General features: G+C 39.9%; 1 protein-coding gene across 1 annotated transcript in view; it reads right to left on the bottom strand.

Annotated features, from left to right (window-relative positions):
* Window positions 1-17,331, bottom strand: part of macf1a (microtubule actin crosslinking factor 1a) — a 258,074-nt gene that overhangs the window by 160,019 nt on the left and 80,724 nt on the right. The window contains 1 exon segment of the mRNA XM_042506526.1: window positions 1,954-2,015. Coding sequence (XP_042362460.1) covers window positions 1,954-2,015 — 62 coding nt within the window.

The following is a 17,331-nucleotide window of genomic DNA, read 5'->3' as shown; positions in this document are numbered from 1 at the left end:
TAAATGTATGTTTTCCTTTTCCTTAACCCTTTGAAACCCGAGCAAATTTGCTTATTTCTTTCAAAAACTTTGGAAAAGAGTGACGAGAAAAAAATAACAAAAGAAAAAGAAAAGAAAGAAATAGCCCAAAAGTTAGCAGAAAATTAGTCTGTATAATAATCTTAAATATGTAATGAGAATTATATAAAAAGTTTTCTGGATAAATTTCTTGTCAATTTTTACCTTTTTTCTTGTAGATTGTGGGATATTTCTTGCAAAGATGCACGTTTTATTTTTTCCTGTGTTTTGGAAAAAAGTCAAACCCATTTTCTCGGGTTTCGAAGGTTCAAATGCTCTTGTGCAGCACAAGAAAACTGAATTCGATCCAGGTTTTCAAGGGTTAAGTACCGTCTTTGTCCTCTGCTTCAAAGTTTTACTCAGCATGAAGCACTTAAACTGATGTTCTGACATGATTTAAAGGCTGCCGGGTATTACTGTGCACTGCTCTGTTCACTGTGAAGGGAAGAACTGCACATCTTATATATTTATTATTTATGAGTGTTTTAAACAGCCAGCAGACAAGCCTTTATGCAGATGCTCATTCCGACTTAATTTATTCAGTTGTTTCTTTATTGATGCCATCGAATGCAGCGATCAAAACCTTGACAGTCTGCAAATCAATAATTTAATAATCTGCATTCCAGTAAAGATTCGTGAACTCACAATCGCTAAATATTTATTCAAGAATTAGATTTGGTTTATTTAACGATTTGCTAAACATGATCTAAGTGGGAGGACAGAGGGAAACAGTTTAACAAGCTGTAACGTTAGAGCCATTCCTAACAGCGATAAAAAAACAGACAGAGTGATGCAGACGGACTGCAGACTGCTCAGACGAGTCCACATTCACACTGATCAGCACGCACAAGAGTGATGAAACCACACGTTCTTAGCTCAGAAGAGAGGAGAGAGAAAGACTTGACCAGTAGAATGTGTTTTTCTGAAAAATATATATATATATACATACAATTATGCCAGAAAACGGAAGACGTCAGACTTGGATGAGGAGCTTCATTATAAATATAAGCAATAACTGTTGTATGAAGCTAATGTTCTGCTAAATAGGAACACCTGAGGCAGAGGAAGAAGATGGAGATAAACAAGAATGTGTTTTTCCCCTTAAGATTGATTTTTATTTTATTCAGTTGGTTGCTTTATGATAACGCAGCAGTGGGAATGAGTCAGGCAATGAGTGAGTTGGAGATATCCGCCGTAGATGTCTCTTTCCAGAAATCATGACTCGGTTACTTCCGATAATCCACAGACATTGTTGGTAGGAGATTCATGCAGGAACTATTTTCTTTCGACAACACTACACCTGCCAACCACATCAGTGTGCAGAAGGAAGCGTGCATTTACTGCTAGCTCACGTAACACTTCTGAGCTAGATAACGTCTCCGCTCAGCTGAGGAGAACGCCATTGATGTTTACATCTCGTGCTGTAACAAGCCTCTCGTCCATGAGTAGATGCACGCTTCCTTCTGTGCAGTGATACAATTGGCAGATGTAGTTTGATAGAAAGAAAGTAGTTTCTGTATGAAACTACTCGCAACAAGGTCTGGGGATTATCTAGAGTAACCAGGTCAGGTATTTATTTTTGGCACTTTGAGGCCCACAAGCCAAGTGCCATTTGGTTCCATTATATTAGAGAGAAGGCAGAAATCTTTACGGCCGATATCTCTGACACTCTGCAACTCACACCAAAATAGATTGATAAATAGCATTACAGGTAAGATGGAAAATATGTATTTTTTATTCTGGGGTGAACCATCCCTTTAATATCTTATTTGTATTTAAAATAAGACATAAGATGAATAAAATCCAAGACATGATCTTGGGAATTTAGTATAAAATAAGCATTTCCACAAAGCCAAACCAGGATGTTGCAAACCCTGTGAACTCAGCGACACTTACCTTGATGAGATGCTTGTTGACCCATTTTGTGAAGGTTTTCTTCTGCACCCTGTCCCGCTCATCTGAAGAAAAAGAAACACAGAGAGAGGAGGGAGGTTAATTACATAACCCAAATCCAGCATGGTTGCTGCAGCCAGCGCGATTACTCCACCGAGTTATGTAGATGACGAGGTCACGCACACACAAATCCAGCTCAGAGAAGAAGAGCAGCAGGCTGAACGCTCCCCACAGACACTGTTAATGATTATTCTGCATTCGCTCTGTAAACTAAAAGGCATGGATTGTATTGATTTGTGAGTAACAAGTTGAGAGGGTTTCTGCAGACACGTTGTGCTCTCAGATACACAAATACACACAGTCACACACACACACACTTACACTTAACGGCTTAGTCGCTGCTTGTATTGGATTACTCCCTCTAGGCCTTCTTGTTAACCAACACTTTCATTTCATAAACTTAATAAAAGACACATTATCGAGTGTACCCGGATACCACTCACATGTGCATCTGCAGAAGTCTTCTTCAGCTACATGTTTCTTATCTCACTCAGCAGTGATATAAAGCTGTCAAAGGGCAGATGTAAAGAGAAACACTTAACCCTTTGAAACCTGCGCAAATTGGTTTGATTTTTTTCAAAAACATGGGGAAAACTTAAGAAGACATGACCCAAAAATGTGCAAATTTAAAAAAAAAAAAAAAAAAGTTACAAGAAAACTATTTGAAAATAAGCCAAAAAAGAAAGTAAAAGTCAAATTACCTAAAAAGTACTAAAAATGTGTGTTACACATTTTTAATATGACGATTTTTGAATATGAAAATATTCTAGTTATTAATATAGTTTCCTGGACATTTTTTCCTGTGTTTTTTGGATAATTTTATTTTAACAACCTCTTTTTAAAAACATTTTTTTAGTAATTTTCTTATCACCTTTTACTCATTTCTTGCAATTTGTGGAATATTTCTTGCCAAGTTGATTGCTGTTTTTCCTCATGTTTTCTAAAGTAATCGACACCAATTTGCTGAGTTTTCAAAAGGTCAGATACTTGTGAAAGGTATCTGAATGCAGCACAAGAAAACTGAAGACAATCCAGGTATAAAAGGACTTAAGACACTGTGAAGGTTGTTTGAGTTCATGGACTCAAGGTCCTGTTGATAAGATGCTCCGTATCTACAAACGTGAGCGCTTGTTAAGTCTTGAGCAGCTTTATCTTTATGTTTAACTTATATGACATCATTTGAGTAAACTGTTATAAAATGTTACTTGCAAAAGGCTGCCTGCATGTGTTTTTATGTTCTGTTTTCTTCTCCTTCATTATTTCGTCTCGTTTTCTGTCTTTAACCTTTCTCTCAGTTTCTGTTTCCACAGCCTCTAACTGAAGTGTGATCTGCAGCCAGGCAGAACTCCAGCCTGCGTCCTCCGCAGGCCAGAGGAGTGAAGCAGCCAGGCCAGGAATAGAGCCTGATGCTGAGCCACGACTGTGTTATCTTCCCTCCTCCTCCTCCTCCTCCTCCTCCTCTTCCTCTACACCAATGGAGCCTCTCTTCCTCTCCAGCCCCTCTCTCTGCTCGTATCAGTCTGTCTGGGAGAAAACGCAGACCTGCTCTCCTTTTCCCTTCCCGCTATTCTCTGAAATATCTAACTTCCTTCTGGAGGGAGAGTCCAACATCCTTTGAAGTGATGCTGCATGTTCCCAAAACATGCAACATTTAAATAAAAAGGATATTTAAAGCAACACAGATATGTGTGCAACGCACTGTGGAAAGCTACAGAATTCAACAGTTCGTAAAATAAAGACCTGTATAGAGTAAGTTGATTAGTTTAACTTGATCAACAGAAAAATAATGATATATATCAAATAATGAAAATTGGAAAATGAGTCGATAATGTAAAGAAACATGAGTTGCAGCCCGACAAGAGGCTGCTATGTATTAAAAAAAAAAAAAATTAACAAGACATTTTTGGGTAACACATGTACAGAAGGGAACCCCCGAATGTTATGTATTTCTATATGCTTTTAAACAACATATCTGCAGAAATATAAATGAAGATTAATGTTTCTCTTGTGTCCCTGATTGCCAGCACAAAATACTTAAATCAAAACTAAAAACCATATAGATATTTCTTAGTGGTATGAAATCTCCTCCAGGATCGTTTCAGGATAACAACTTAAGTCCCAGCTATTACAAATCATATTTTCGGTACCTAATTATTTGATATCAGTAAAAATACTCACTACAGTACTTGAAAACACAGATAAAACCACTGCAACATATGATTATTTCTTATATCAGGACAAACACACACACTCAGCAGCTCAGTGTGTATTTTCCCTCCAGTTTGTCAAACAGCCAATCAGAGCGCAGCCGGCTGCAGGTACTTCCCCTCCTGTCAGTTGTTTATCAGTTTCCATGGAGAAACCGTATGAGAGAGCAGCCTTGAGGAGAGATAGGCAGTATCACTTCCTCCTTCAAATATCTGTCTTTCTCACCCACACCTATACAAGCACACACACACACACACACACACACACACACACACACACACACACACACAAACAGACGCGCACACTCTCACAGAGACTCTAAACGCCTCTAACACCTTCAACCGTCCAGCTCCAAAAGTAGAAAGGATTTCCAAAGAGGAAATACGAATTAAGTGTTTAGTAGGTCAAATATCTCGACTGGATAAAACTCAAAGTCAATGTCGGTACTACATAACACACACACACACACAGTGACACTGAGTTTACATAAAGGGCAAGCCCCTCAGGCAAGGAACACATATTTCATCATGCTCTTGCAAAATAGTTTCAACACGCCTTGATTCCAAAACCTGCTGGGGAAGCTGGACTAGTTAGCCCAGAGGAAACACTCATGCTATAAAGTCACACACACACACACACGTATATCGGTCAACCACACTAGGTTAAACACTAATCGCTGCTCCTGTGAGGGCTTATCAATTTCATGTAGGTGTGGTAATTAGGTCATAAATCCATCGTGTGTGTGTGAGGATTATTATTTTACAAAACAGGAGACGTGAGAAGAGACAAAGTGTGTGAGTGACAGCCACGGAAAGGCGCTCATTCATTTACAGAGGAGGGCATTGTTTAGATGTACACACCCCCTTTGACACTGTCCAAACACAACAAAACACACACATGACCCACAATGATTAATAGACCACATTTTGTAACCGGTACAAATAGGAGCTGCTCAAACACAAACACGTGCTGACAGCCGCCACTCTGCACACTGGCTGCACGTAAACAAGCTGATATCCGGCCACACACATGCTGGGATACACACTGACCTGCACAGCACATGAGCGAGTACAGGTGAGCGTTGAGCTGACGTTCATTCCTGTAGTCGTGCCACATCATTTCCACAGCTCTATTATTTGTTCTCCTCTAATCACAGCTTCATTTGGTGCAAATAATCCAAGTCGGATAATTATAGCAGCGAGGCGTCAGGCTGCCTCCACGTATCCAGAAGCTGCCGGGTGAGTGTGAGCCGGCAGGTACGACCAGTTTGAGGAGTCTTCACTCTTCTCTGTCTCCTTGTGAAATCAGTCTGCGGTTCACCCGTTCGCTCTCTCCTCGATCCTTGTGGTCGCTGCCATTTCTCCCTCCGTCCCCCCCACACACACTCTTTCCCTGGTAGCAGTTGCTCTCACACGTGTGTGTCAAAGTCAGCCACAGCTCCTCCCCCTCGGTCCAAAAAGGGACGGTCTCCCCTCCCTCCCTGTTTACACCTCACTTCTGCTTCCTCACCAGGCAGTGGCACTCTCTCTCTCTCTCTCTGTGTCACTTGCACTCTTGCTCGCTCGCTCTGTGTTTCCAGACCACAACAGACGGTCTGTGCTCAGACTGCAGCTGACAGTGGCTCTGCAGAGCTGCAGGGGTGCTTGTTCTGTTTGTCTTTCCTCTTCTTTCTGTTTTTCCTCTCTCTGCGTAGGTAAGCAACTGTTGTTCCAGAGCCAGACATTGCTTTTTTTATTTTCTTTTTTCATTTGACTGCCTTTAAAGGACCATAGCTGCTTAGTATATCCACATTTTAAGTTGAGTTAGACGCTATTTTCTGTTTTTGTTGCAGAACTTGAGGAAAAGGCATCCTGCAGAGAGATTTTCAAAAAGCAAAATGGTTTAAAGTCCCATTTTTATCCATTAGAGATGTTATAATCCAGTCTTCAAAAAGCCACAAGGATCCAAAAACATGCAAGTATGGCTTGTTCTGCTGCACTATGCAAACATACTCTCTTCTTGTTCAAGCTGACAAAAGCCAGATGCAGCATAATATCCCTGTTTCCTTTCCTTCGGTCCTCGTGTTTCCTTTCCTTAAGAGGCTTTCTCTTATAAAAGAGTCTTGAGGCTTTTCAGCTCCAAATGATGAGTCGCTTTCTGGAGAAAACAGAGCGAGAGCTCTGAGATGGACTTGAGAATCATTGAGAGCGGTCTGGCCAGTTTGTGACGTTGTTTAATTTAATATTGAGAGGAAAACCATCCCGAGCCGAGACATTCATCCTCATTAGTGCACGTTTCTTGTGTGTGTGCAACAGAGATGGGAGATGATGATGGAGTACAAGAAGAATGGTCATATTTCTGGCCTCGGTCCAGACTTGTGCTTTCCAGGCAGACACAATAAGCAGTCAGCAGTGAATAAGAGGCCTGTAGCAGCCTCTAGCTCACGCTGCATGCTGCTGAACACATCATCCCAACATGACCAGACAAATTCAAAGTCCAGATCTGCTTCCTCACGTCTCAGATAAATTTTTTTTTTAAACCGCTCTCTTCTCTTCTACTCGCTCAAACGGTCGCTCAAAATAGCTCTGCTGTACCAGACAGCGCCGACGCAGTTTTGAATAATTTCTGCTCTGTCATGTTTCTTTTAAAAAGAGGGAGAGTCAAGAATCAGCAGTGTGGAAGCAATGCACGGGCCGAAGGCTCAGCTACTGCATCCGAGTCAAGCCTCAGGTCATGTGACCCAGCCAGGAGTCAGGAGGTGAGCGCAGACCTCATCAGAGCGAAAGAGCAGCTCCTGACTCTTAAAGCAGGTGCACTCTGTATAGTTGCACACACACCTGAGACAGTGATTCACACTCTTATAGTCACAACAAGCTCAGACAAGCTCCTCCTCTTCCTCTGTTTCCTCCACCAGCAGTGTCACTCCTTCATCACCATCCCTGCTACTTTTACATCCTCTTCGTCTTTGCTCCTTTTTCTCCGTTCCTCCACAGTGAAGCTCTCCTCTTTCCATCTCAAAGGGACCATCCACACTAAAAATACCAGACGGAGCTTATGCCTCTAATACCACGCAGCGTGCTTATCCCTCGCTCCCTCCTTCTCCCCCGTTATCACCTCTAATCTCCCTCGCTCTCCCTCTCCATTGCCTCGCCGTCCGGTGTTTCTGGCTTTTCTCCTCTAGTGATTTGATTGTGGAGGGGAGGTTTCCTCTGTCAGTGCATCATGTCATCTTTTCTTCTTTCACTTTCCCTTTCAGTTTCTTTTTTTCAGCCCAGCCAGCTCCCAGGCCTCATTTATCCTCCTCCTCTTCCTCCTCCTCTCTGGTGACACTCTGGCAGCAGCCTCCATCCCTCTTTTCTCTCCTTCAGCTTCTTATGCCATTTCTTTCTCTGTGAGCTACAGACGCTGAATGTTAAATGTTTGTGGAGTCGGACAAGGTCACTTTCTGAAAATCAGCTGACTGAAGGGGGTGGGAAGTTGTTCTCAAAAGTCCAAGGTTTAATCTGGAATACCCAAACTTTCTCTCTCTCTCCCTGCTTGGTATAAATATGTTCCAATTACACACTAACCAGCTGTCCAGTTAACTGAGTTAACCCTGTCATCATCAGATTAAGACTCAATCTGCCCTCCTGTGGCCACAAAGAGGAACATTTTCTATTAGAGAAACTCCAGAAAATCAGTACTACATTTTATGTGTTAGGTCATAGGCATAAAGACTGAAAATTATTTAGGATGCAAAAAAGCATGAAAACTCCACAAAGTCCACATTAATAATTAAAGGTTATTCGGGGTCAGTGTGGTTTCATTACTGGCGCACATCTAAATAAAGACATCATCCGTCCTTTTCAGGTATAATGACATGAAATCAGATCTGACCTCTACATCCTTACGTTCCGTGCATTTCAGAAACATTTGAGTTTTTCTGGCCAGTTTATTTGTTGTGTTTCATTGATTCGAATTTGACAGTGAGATGGTGTTTTGATCATTATTTTGACTCTGTACCACTTTCGACAGAATCCCTTCAGTTGTTGCATTTTATTGTGAAACATTTGCAGGACCGTGCTGTTGACAATGCGGGAGCTGCACGACTTCATGAATGAGTAGAAAATGTCCTTATAAATGTTGAAATGCAGTACTCATAGCAGCAGGCAACCCAGCAGAAGCATCACAGTGAAGCTGCCTTCACGTGCTGCTCACTCACGCAGTGCGTTCCAGGCTTTACGAGGTTGCACTCTTTTTATGAACCATTTATTATTCTAATCAGTAACTTTCTCTGTTCTATCATTCGATTTACAACTACTGACATTGTATTATTAAAGAGGCTACACTGTGCTCTACACTCAGGGAGCTTGAGGCTTAGCACTTTCAAAGAAAGCGTAAACCACCACGACTTATATGTCGTGTCAACTCCAAACCGCATAATGTACGTATAGCATAATGCTGCTGCACCCACACACACACCCTACCACACTGTGACAGGCTCTGTTTCCTGTGATGAGCAAAATAAATAAGGTTAAGATCACAGCAGCATGCAATATGACCACACACACACACACACACACACACACACAGAGCGCCTGTGTCACACACCAGTGGCTGGTCTAGAACCTAGATACGAGATCAAACAAGCAAGTAAACACGAAAGTCAAGTTTGATGCTTGAGTGATGACCCGCCTCACCATGATCTCAGAATCACTCACATGGACACGTCCCTAACACCTTCCACTCATTTTGAAAGACACGCACATTTTGACTGTTGATTGTTTGGTCCATAAAATGTCAGAAAACGTTGATCAGTCTTCTTCAAAAGCACAAGATGGTGACCTCAAATGTGTTGTTTTGTCCACAACCCTAAAGATATTCAATTTACGGTCATAAGATAGTCAAGAGGCTTCCGGGTTGGACACCGACAAGATGGCAGCTTAGTTTTGGAGCTCCCGACTGCACCCTCTAGAAAGTCATTGAACTACCCCCAAGAAAGCGAAATTTCAACTTTATAGACTTTGTTAAAACGGGGGTAACGATGGACACCAGGCAGAAGGGCAAGAAGGGGACTCAGCAGCCAGAAATAAACGACGACGAAAGATCACGAGGTGACACGCAGACCACCGCTAGCAAACATGCTAATGTAATGCCAGGCGAAGAGAGGGCTGATCTGGACTTGATCCTTCAGGAACTGAGGGGTTTTCGCCAGGACAACAAGCAACAGCTGGAGGACATTAAGGGGGAAATTTTAAAGACTAACGTAAGACTAGACGAGGCAGAAGAGCGAATAATGAAAGTCGAGGAACGAGTTCAAAACACTGAGGATATTTTAGCAGAAATGCTAAAGCTACACAACTCGCTAGATGCTAAAATAACCGACCAGGAGAGCCGTTCTAGACGTGAAAACATACGGATCTACGGAGTCGCCGAGGGAGCCGAAAAGCAGTCTCAATCCATGACTTCGTTCGTGGAAAAGTTACTCCGCGAAAATCTCGACATACCAGACGAGACGCCTTTGCAGCTGGAGAGAGCGCACCGCGCGCTCGGTCCACAGCCACCTGAGGATGCAGCACCAAGATCCATCCTGGTGAGATTCCTCAGCTTCAAAACAAAGGATAATGTTCTCCGCGCAGCTTGGCAGAAAAGGGGCTTTACCTGGCAAGGGAGGCGAATAAATCTGGATAACGACTATGCACCGCGTATTCTTCAGAAAAGAAGGGCATATACAGAAATACGCAAGATCCTGAAGGATCGCCAGATCCCTTTCCAAACCCTGTACCCAGCGCGGCTTAAAGTTAAATATAACGATGAAACCCGGATCTACGAGAGCGCCGAGGAAGCGGCAATTGACATGTCAAACAGAGGATACCCGGTGGAGATCATCAAACCTCCAGAGACTCTGATGGACAAATTGCAGCAGCTGACGTGGGAGAGGAGCAGCCAGCGAAGGAGGAGACGCGCATCCCACCCCAAACAAGAATCTAACTTCAAGGAGAGACTGCAGTCTTTCAGGCGGACCTCACCTCCAACAACTTAAGCTAAGCTTGGTCGTTTTTATCTGGTAGATGGGCCCCCTTTTTGATGTTTTTCCCCCCAATGTTTGATGGATTGGGTAGGTGCATTTACAAATATAAAAACCTAAAATTAAATGGGGAAAAGGCTAATTACCTGGTTATTCTGGTTAATAATGTTATTTACAAAATGTAAGAATCACAGGGGGCAACAAGGGACTCTGGTGCAGCTAACCTGAGTAAGGGCCCCCTCTTCTGGACACGGGGAGGGGCTTTCCCTAGAGGCTCGAACAGGGTCACAACAAAGACCTCTGAAGTGGAAGCCAAACATAGTTTTGTTATATTACATGTTTACCTGTTTTACATTTTTGGTTCAATGTTGTTTTTCTATGTTCACTCCCTGTCAGTTCCTTCAGGGAAGGGGGGCTTTCCTAGGAAGTATATGGAGGCTGATTTTTGTTCACATACATGCAAGGTAAAACCTTAAAGGTAGCGTCTTTTAATGTTAATGGCTTACACAGTCCAATCAAAAGAGGGAAAATTTTATCCAAATTAAAAAAAGAAAAAATTCAAATCGCTTTCCTACAGGAAACGCATTTAAGTGACTTAGAGCATAATAAGCTAAACAGAATGGGTTTCAAATACATATACTCATCTTCTCACAAATCAGGACGGCGCAGAGGAGTGGCCGTATTGATATCTGGTCAAGTTAAATATGAACACGTGTCAGAAATTAGGGATAAAGAAGGAAGATTTGTTTTGGTTACTGGGAGAATCAATGGAGACCTAATAAGCCTCCTAAATGTCTACGTCCCCCCTGGAAGTGATTGGCTATTTTTCAAGAAAATATTTGAAATAATGACTACAAAAAGCCAGGGCATTTTAATCAGTGGAGGAGACTTCAATATTCGTTTAAATCCTCAATTAGACTCCTCCAATAGAAAGTCAGACTCAAATGCAATCAGTAAGAAAGTGAATGCTTTGATGAAAGAAGTGGGAATTATTGACGTTTGGAGAGAATTGTATCCGTCTGGCCGAGATTTTACCCACTTCTCCTCACCCCACGCAGTCTACTCCAGAATAGATTATTTTTTCACCTTTAGTAAGGACTTTCACAGAATAGAGCAATGTGATATTGGTCCGATTGCCCTATCTGACCATAGCCCGATATACATGTCAATAAATTTAGACAATAAACCAAGATCTTTACCTTGGCGTCTGAATTCAAACCTTCTAAATAACCCACAGATTAAAGAAAAAATTAGGAAAGAAATTAAAACATATCTGGAGCTAAATGATAATGGGGAGGTGACGCCATCTGTGCTCTGGGATGCATTGAAAGCGGTACTCCGAGGGAGAATAATAGCTATCTCGTCGTATGAAAAGAAAATCAGAAAAGAAAGGCTCATTAATTTGGAAGAGAAATTAAAAGAATTACAAAGAGACCATGTAGAGACTCTAAATAAGGAAACCAGATTAAAAATGAACAAAATAAAAAAGGAAATAGATGAAATCAATACGTTAGAAATACAGAAAATGCTGATATTTACAAAACAACGTTACTATGAAGCTGGTGGAAAATCTCTCAAACTCCTATCTTACAGATTACGCAAACAACAAGCAGACAGTTCAATACATAAAATAAGAAATCCTTACTCTGGGAACATTGAGACTCATACAGAGAGAATTCAGCAAAGTTTTGAAATGTTTTATAAATCGTTGTACTCTCAACCAAAAATGAATAATGACCTTCAGACTGAATCATTTTTAGCCACTCTTAATTTACCTACCGTTACCAACGAACAAAATGATAGACTATTGTCTGAAATAGGAATAGGAGAACTAAATGCAGCAATAAGTAAAATGAAAACAGGGAAATCGCCGGGCGCAGATGGCTTCACCTCTGAGTGGTACAGGACTATGAAAGAATCACTGGCTCCGGTACTATTGAGAACTTTCAATTGGGTGTTGAAGAAGAAAGAAATTCCGGCCTCCTGGAGATATGCCATCATTTCGGTGTTACCAAAAGATGGAAAAGACAAGTTGGAGTGCAGCAATTACCGGCCAATTAGTGTATTGAATATTGACTATAAATTATTTACAACTATACTGTCCAAGAGACTTGATAATATACTACCAGATCTGATCCACTCCGACCAAACTGGTTTTGTAAGACAAAGACAAACACAGGATAATACTAGGAGAACTTTGCATATAATAGATCAGATTATTGAACAAGGAATAGAATCAGCCATTATTAGCTTAGATGCCGAAAAGGCTTTTGATTCGGTCAAGTGGTCTTTTTTGTATAAAGTTTTAGAAAGATTCGGCTTTCATAAATCTATTATTGAAGTATTTGAAGCCCTATATGACAAACCTTCAGCAAAAATAAAAATTAATGGTGACTTATCTAATCCATTCATCCTTGAAAGAGGAACTAGACAAGGTTGCTGTGCCTCTCCTCTCCTCTTCTCTCTATTTATTGAGCCCTTGGCTCAATGGATCAGACAAAATACAGACATTAAAGGAATAAATATGCCATCAGGAGAAAATAAATTGGCCTTATTCGCCGATGATGTATTGATATATCTATCACAACCCACTCAGTCACTCCCTAAGCTTATGAACCTGCTAGAACAATATGGGATGTACTCAGGATATAAACTTAATATACAAAAAACACAGGTAATCACCTTTAATTATTACCCACCTAATCACATCAGAAGCAAATACAAAATGAAATGGGATGCAGAATCAATTAGATACTTAGGGGTAAACTTAACAAAGGATATTACAAAATTATTTGATTTGAATTATAACCCCTTAAATTCCCAGTTGAAATCCGATATTTCACGTTGGAATGTTATCCCTTTCTTGAGCTTAAGCTCCAGGGTGGAGTCCATTAAAATGAACATTCTGCCAAGATTGCTCTATCTTTTCCAAAATCTTCCAGTGTCAATACCAACCAAACAATTCATAGAATGGGATATGATGATATCCAGGTATTTATGGCAGGGGAAAAAACCCAGGATCAGGTTTAAGACCTTACAACTAAGTAAAGAGAGGGGGGGTATGGGTCTCCCCTCCTTAAGAGAATATTACCTAGCAGCACAGTTGAGGCCATTGATCTGCCTATGTACCCCAGATTATTCAGCACGTTGGAAAGAAGTTGAAAATGCCTTACTAGAAGGGATTCCTATTGAAGCTACTATTTCAGATAATGAACTTTTAAATAAACAATTGAACATAAGCAACCCTTGGTTAAATATATTATTGAGAACCTGGCAGGAAATTGTAAAAACTTGTAATTTAAATGACTCAATTAAAATACTGCGATGGTGTGCTTATGACACTGACTTTATTCCAAACAGATCTGATGGCGGATTTAAAAAATGGGCTGCTAAAGGCCTAACAAATTATTACTCATATACTAAGGAGGGGACATTCCATAGTTTTGAATTCTTAAAGAAGAGATACAATCTTGAGCAAAAGGATTTCTATAGATATCTTCAAGTTAGAAACTATTTTAACCAGAATCTAAGACCAAATGTAGGTAAAGTACGAACAGGAATTTTGAAAATTCTTTTGTCAGTATCAGAATCTCCGTGTACTAAGATTATCTCTAAACTATATAAAGATGTACTCCATCCCAAATCAGGAAATACGTGGTATATAAAAGAAAAGTGGGAAAAAGAAGGCAATTTGATTATAACAGAGGATGCTTGGAAAGGAATATGTCTCATACAATGGACTTCAACTTGCTCGACTACCTGGCGTGAATTCTGTTGGAAAAACGTTGTTAGGTTTTTTATTACACCTTTACAAAAGAGACATGGGGGAGGGGGTTCCAGCTGCTGGAGACAATGTGGGATGGACGACGCCAATCATTATCATGTTTTCTGGAACTGCCCAGTCATTGTTCCTTATTGGCAGGAAATCCACAAACATATTAACAATATATTTGGAGTCAATATTCCTTTTATTATGAATACAGTTTATATGGGAGATATTCAATTTGACGGATGGAGAAATAACGATAAAAAGTTGGTTCAAATTCTCCTGGCCGGAAGCAAAAAAGTTATAACGAGAAATTGGCTCAAACCCCACTTACCCACTATAGATGAATGGATAGACATTATTTATGAAATTTACATAATGGAGCGGCTGTCATATTCCCTTCATGTCCAGAAAGATAGATTTTACAAAATTTGGAGCAAATGGACTGAGTATATTAAACCTATAAGACCAGACTTCTCTTAAATTGTTGGAAAAGGTCAGGCAAACAGTGTTGCATTGACCTAGGTAATTTTTTGTGACCTTTAACCTGAACCTTTTTATTTTGGTATATGGATGTACTGATATTTTGTTTTTATACCTCTCCAATGTGAAGGCCTCCCATGTTCATGTAAATAATTCACATTTAATGTTTACATAAATGCTCAAAAATATCTGAAAGAGCAATATTGAGATATACTCAGATGATCTGTGACTATTTATTTGATAATGTCATTGTATACATATGTTTTATGCTGAGTATCTTATGTGATTATGACATTGCTCTTTGAAACTGCTCTTTCTAAATAAAAAATTTAAAAAAAAAAAAAAGATAGTCAAGAAACCAGAAAATATTCGTGTTTAAGAGGCTGGTGTAAGAGAATTTTTTTCCTTAAAATCCATTAAAATCAAACAAACCATTATCTTCGATTTAATAGTTGACAACTAATACCTTTAACATTGCAGCTGTACAGTAAAAAAAAAAGAACTGAGGTTCAAACTGTACTATTGTGAAAATATTTGAGAGCACCCCTCTGTAACTGTCAATCCTGATATATAAGTGTAACATAAAGGACACAGCACCCTCAGCTGACCGTATCAGTCGACAGCATGTAAAGCTCCTGGTTTGTATTAGACGACAGTACAGCTACATAAATATTGGTAAGTAAAGTAATACATAGACACTACATGTTACATTTACTTAAAGTGCCCACATTTTTAAAAAAAAAAACTGCATTACACACAAGTTTTGGATTATTATCTCTATCATTACTATTATTATGCATATTCTCTGTAAGTAATACTTTAAACTTCTGCACGTCTGCACAAAACTGTACATCTCTTTCCTTTTTTAAACATGTACTGTACATATTTTCATGGTATTTTTCACATTTTTATTGTTTTTTTTATCCTATTGTATTTTGACACGTTGCAGTACTTGCTTTTAATTTGTATTTTCTCTTGCACAAAAGCATTCAGTTAAAGTCCTTTCAAGTGAAAACCTACTTTGCAAAAAAAGGAAGAAGTTATTATAGTTTTTTTTTTACCATCATCAAAATCATAGAATCATTTTAATATCAGGAAAACAGTAATTATTTCCTATTACTGTACTTTTTGTAATACTTCAGGGACTTTTTACCATTTTTTTGGGATTGCTATCTTTTTGCTACTTGTGTTTTTTTAGTGATTCATTATCAGATTTGATTGACTGAAGTACAATGTGAATCTCGCTTGTCTAATAATGACAATTCATCCTTTACACTTAATCTATGTAGGCTGTTGTTTGAAGGTTTACAGCTGCAAAACAAGAACATTTTATGAATGTGTTACTCTCGAAGTCTCTCGTGTGGTCATACTGGATTCTGGCTTTGTTTTCTTCTTTGATTCGTTTTATATGTCTCTCTTAACATTACTGTTGTATCCTCTTTACTCTCAGTATTGATGGACCTCATTGATCTGCCCTGTTACATCATGCCAGATATTTCTCCCCTGGTGGATCCCAGCCAATCGTTGCATTCAGATAAAATTAGACATGTCCCAAACCAATGATAGAATTCAACTCAGTTTTTCCAGTGTTTAGAGACGAACGTTTTGGCCCAACACTCGGACTAGATGCATTACCAGCAGCTACTGATCAAAAGTACAAAGGTCAGTTTAACCATCATGTCAAAATGGTTTAGACACTACAGGCTGTTATATAATGAATATTTGTATGAGGCTTTAAACCAGTTAGTACTGAGGCGAAACGACAAAAGCCAACTGGAATTTGTTTAATGCTGCAAAAACGTGGTTACATCAGTGTTTACCATTAGCTATGAATAATTAGACACATGACTAAACTGAGCAGCTTACTGGCAGCACAGCAGCTCGTTGTTTGGTGCAAAGCATGTACTTATAAAAACATAGCCGGCCACGTAAGCAGCAGCTACACAAAGGCTGCTGTCTCCGGGTTGAATTACATGGATGTGACTATATGATTCAAGCGCTCATGTAATATAACAGCTGTTCTCTACAAAAGAGCCAAATATGGAAGATTGTGCTCCACTGACTCATGCAGATGAGATACAGCAATCAAGTCCTGCAGCACAAATCAGTTTCCGACACAGAAACAGTGTCCGACTGTAACAGGAGGTGAAACAGGAGACAGCTATATGCTCTTTACAGCGCAAGCCGCTTTACATTCCACTCAAGCTAAAATAGAAAACATGAGGTGACATCCTGCCGCACGCTAAGGCTTCAGCATCATGCTACAAAATAGTGAATAGCGATCAGGCAGTGATCTAAATGTAGACATGCTAACTGATAAGTGAAATTCTCCAGTACAAAAATGACACAGCAGAAGGGGTGGAGCTTAAACAGGAAGCACATGGAGATAATGTAAACTCTTTCTTTTTTTCTATAAAAAAAAAAAAAAGAGATACATCATCGCTGAAACAGTGAGGCAGAACAACAGACGAGCAGTAAAAAGGGAATAAGGAAGAAAACTTCAGCTTGTCCTTCTGTCTCAGCAGCAGTTGCTCAGAAACATTAAAAGTTACCTTGTTTTAAATTGGGTGTCTGCTGACGACGACGGCGACGGCGGTAAAACCAAAATCCAGCTGCTGTTAAGAAGTGAAAAGTCACCACCAGGATGGGTGTTATGACTGTCGGGTCTGATAAGAAGTCCATCCTAACTCACTTACTGACTATAAGACCAGAAATGTTCCCAAAAAAGCTGACAATAAACGTCCAAAGACAAACCAAAAACACAAGTTACTGCCGCAGATTTCCAGGTAAAGTCCAAAAAAATCTGGTGTCCATAAAGACGAGATTTTAAAGCAATTTTCTAAATGTCAGTCCACAAAATCATGCAGATCCTTCTTCT

Source organism: Plectropomus leopardus, chromosome 18 (assembly GCF_008729295.1).
Source record: "Plectropomus leopardus isolate mb chromosome 18, YSFRI_Pleo_2.0, whole genome shotgun sequence".
Lineage (NCBI taxonomy): Eukaryota > Metazoa > Chordata > Actinopteri > Perciformes > Serranidae > Plectropomus > Plectropomus leopardus.
Note: the sequence above shows the minus strand (reverse complement) of the source record. Positions and strands in the feature narration are given on the sequence as shown.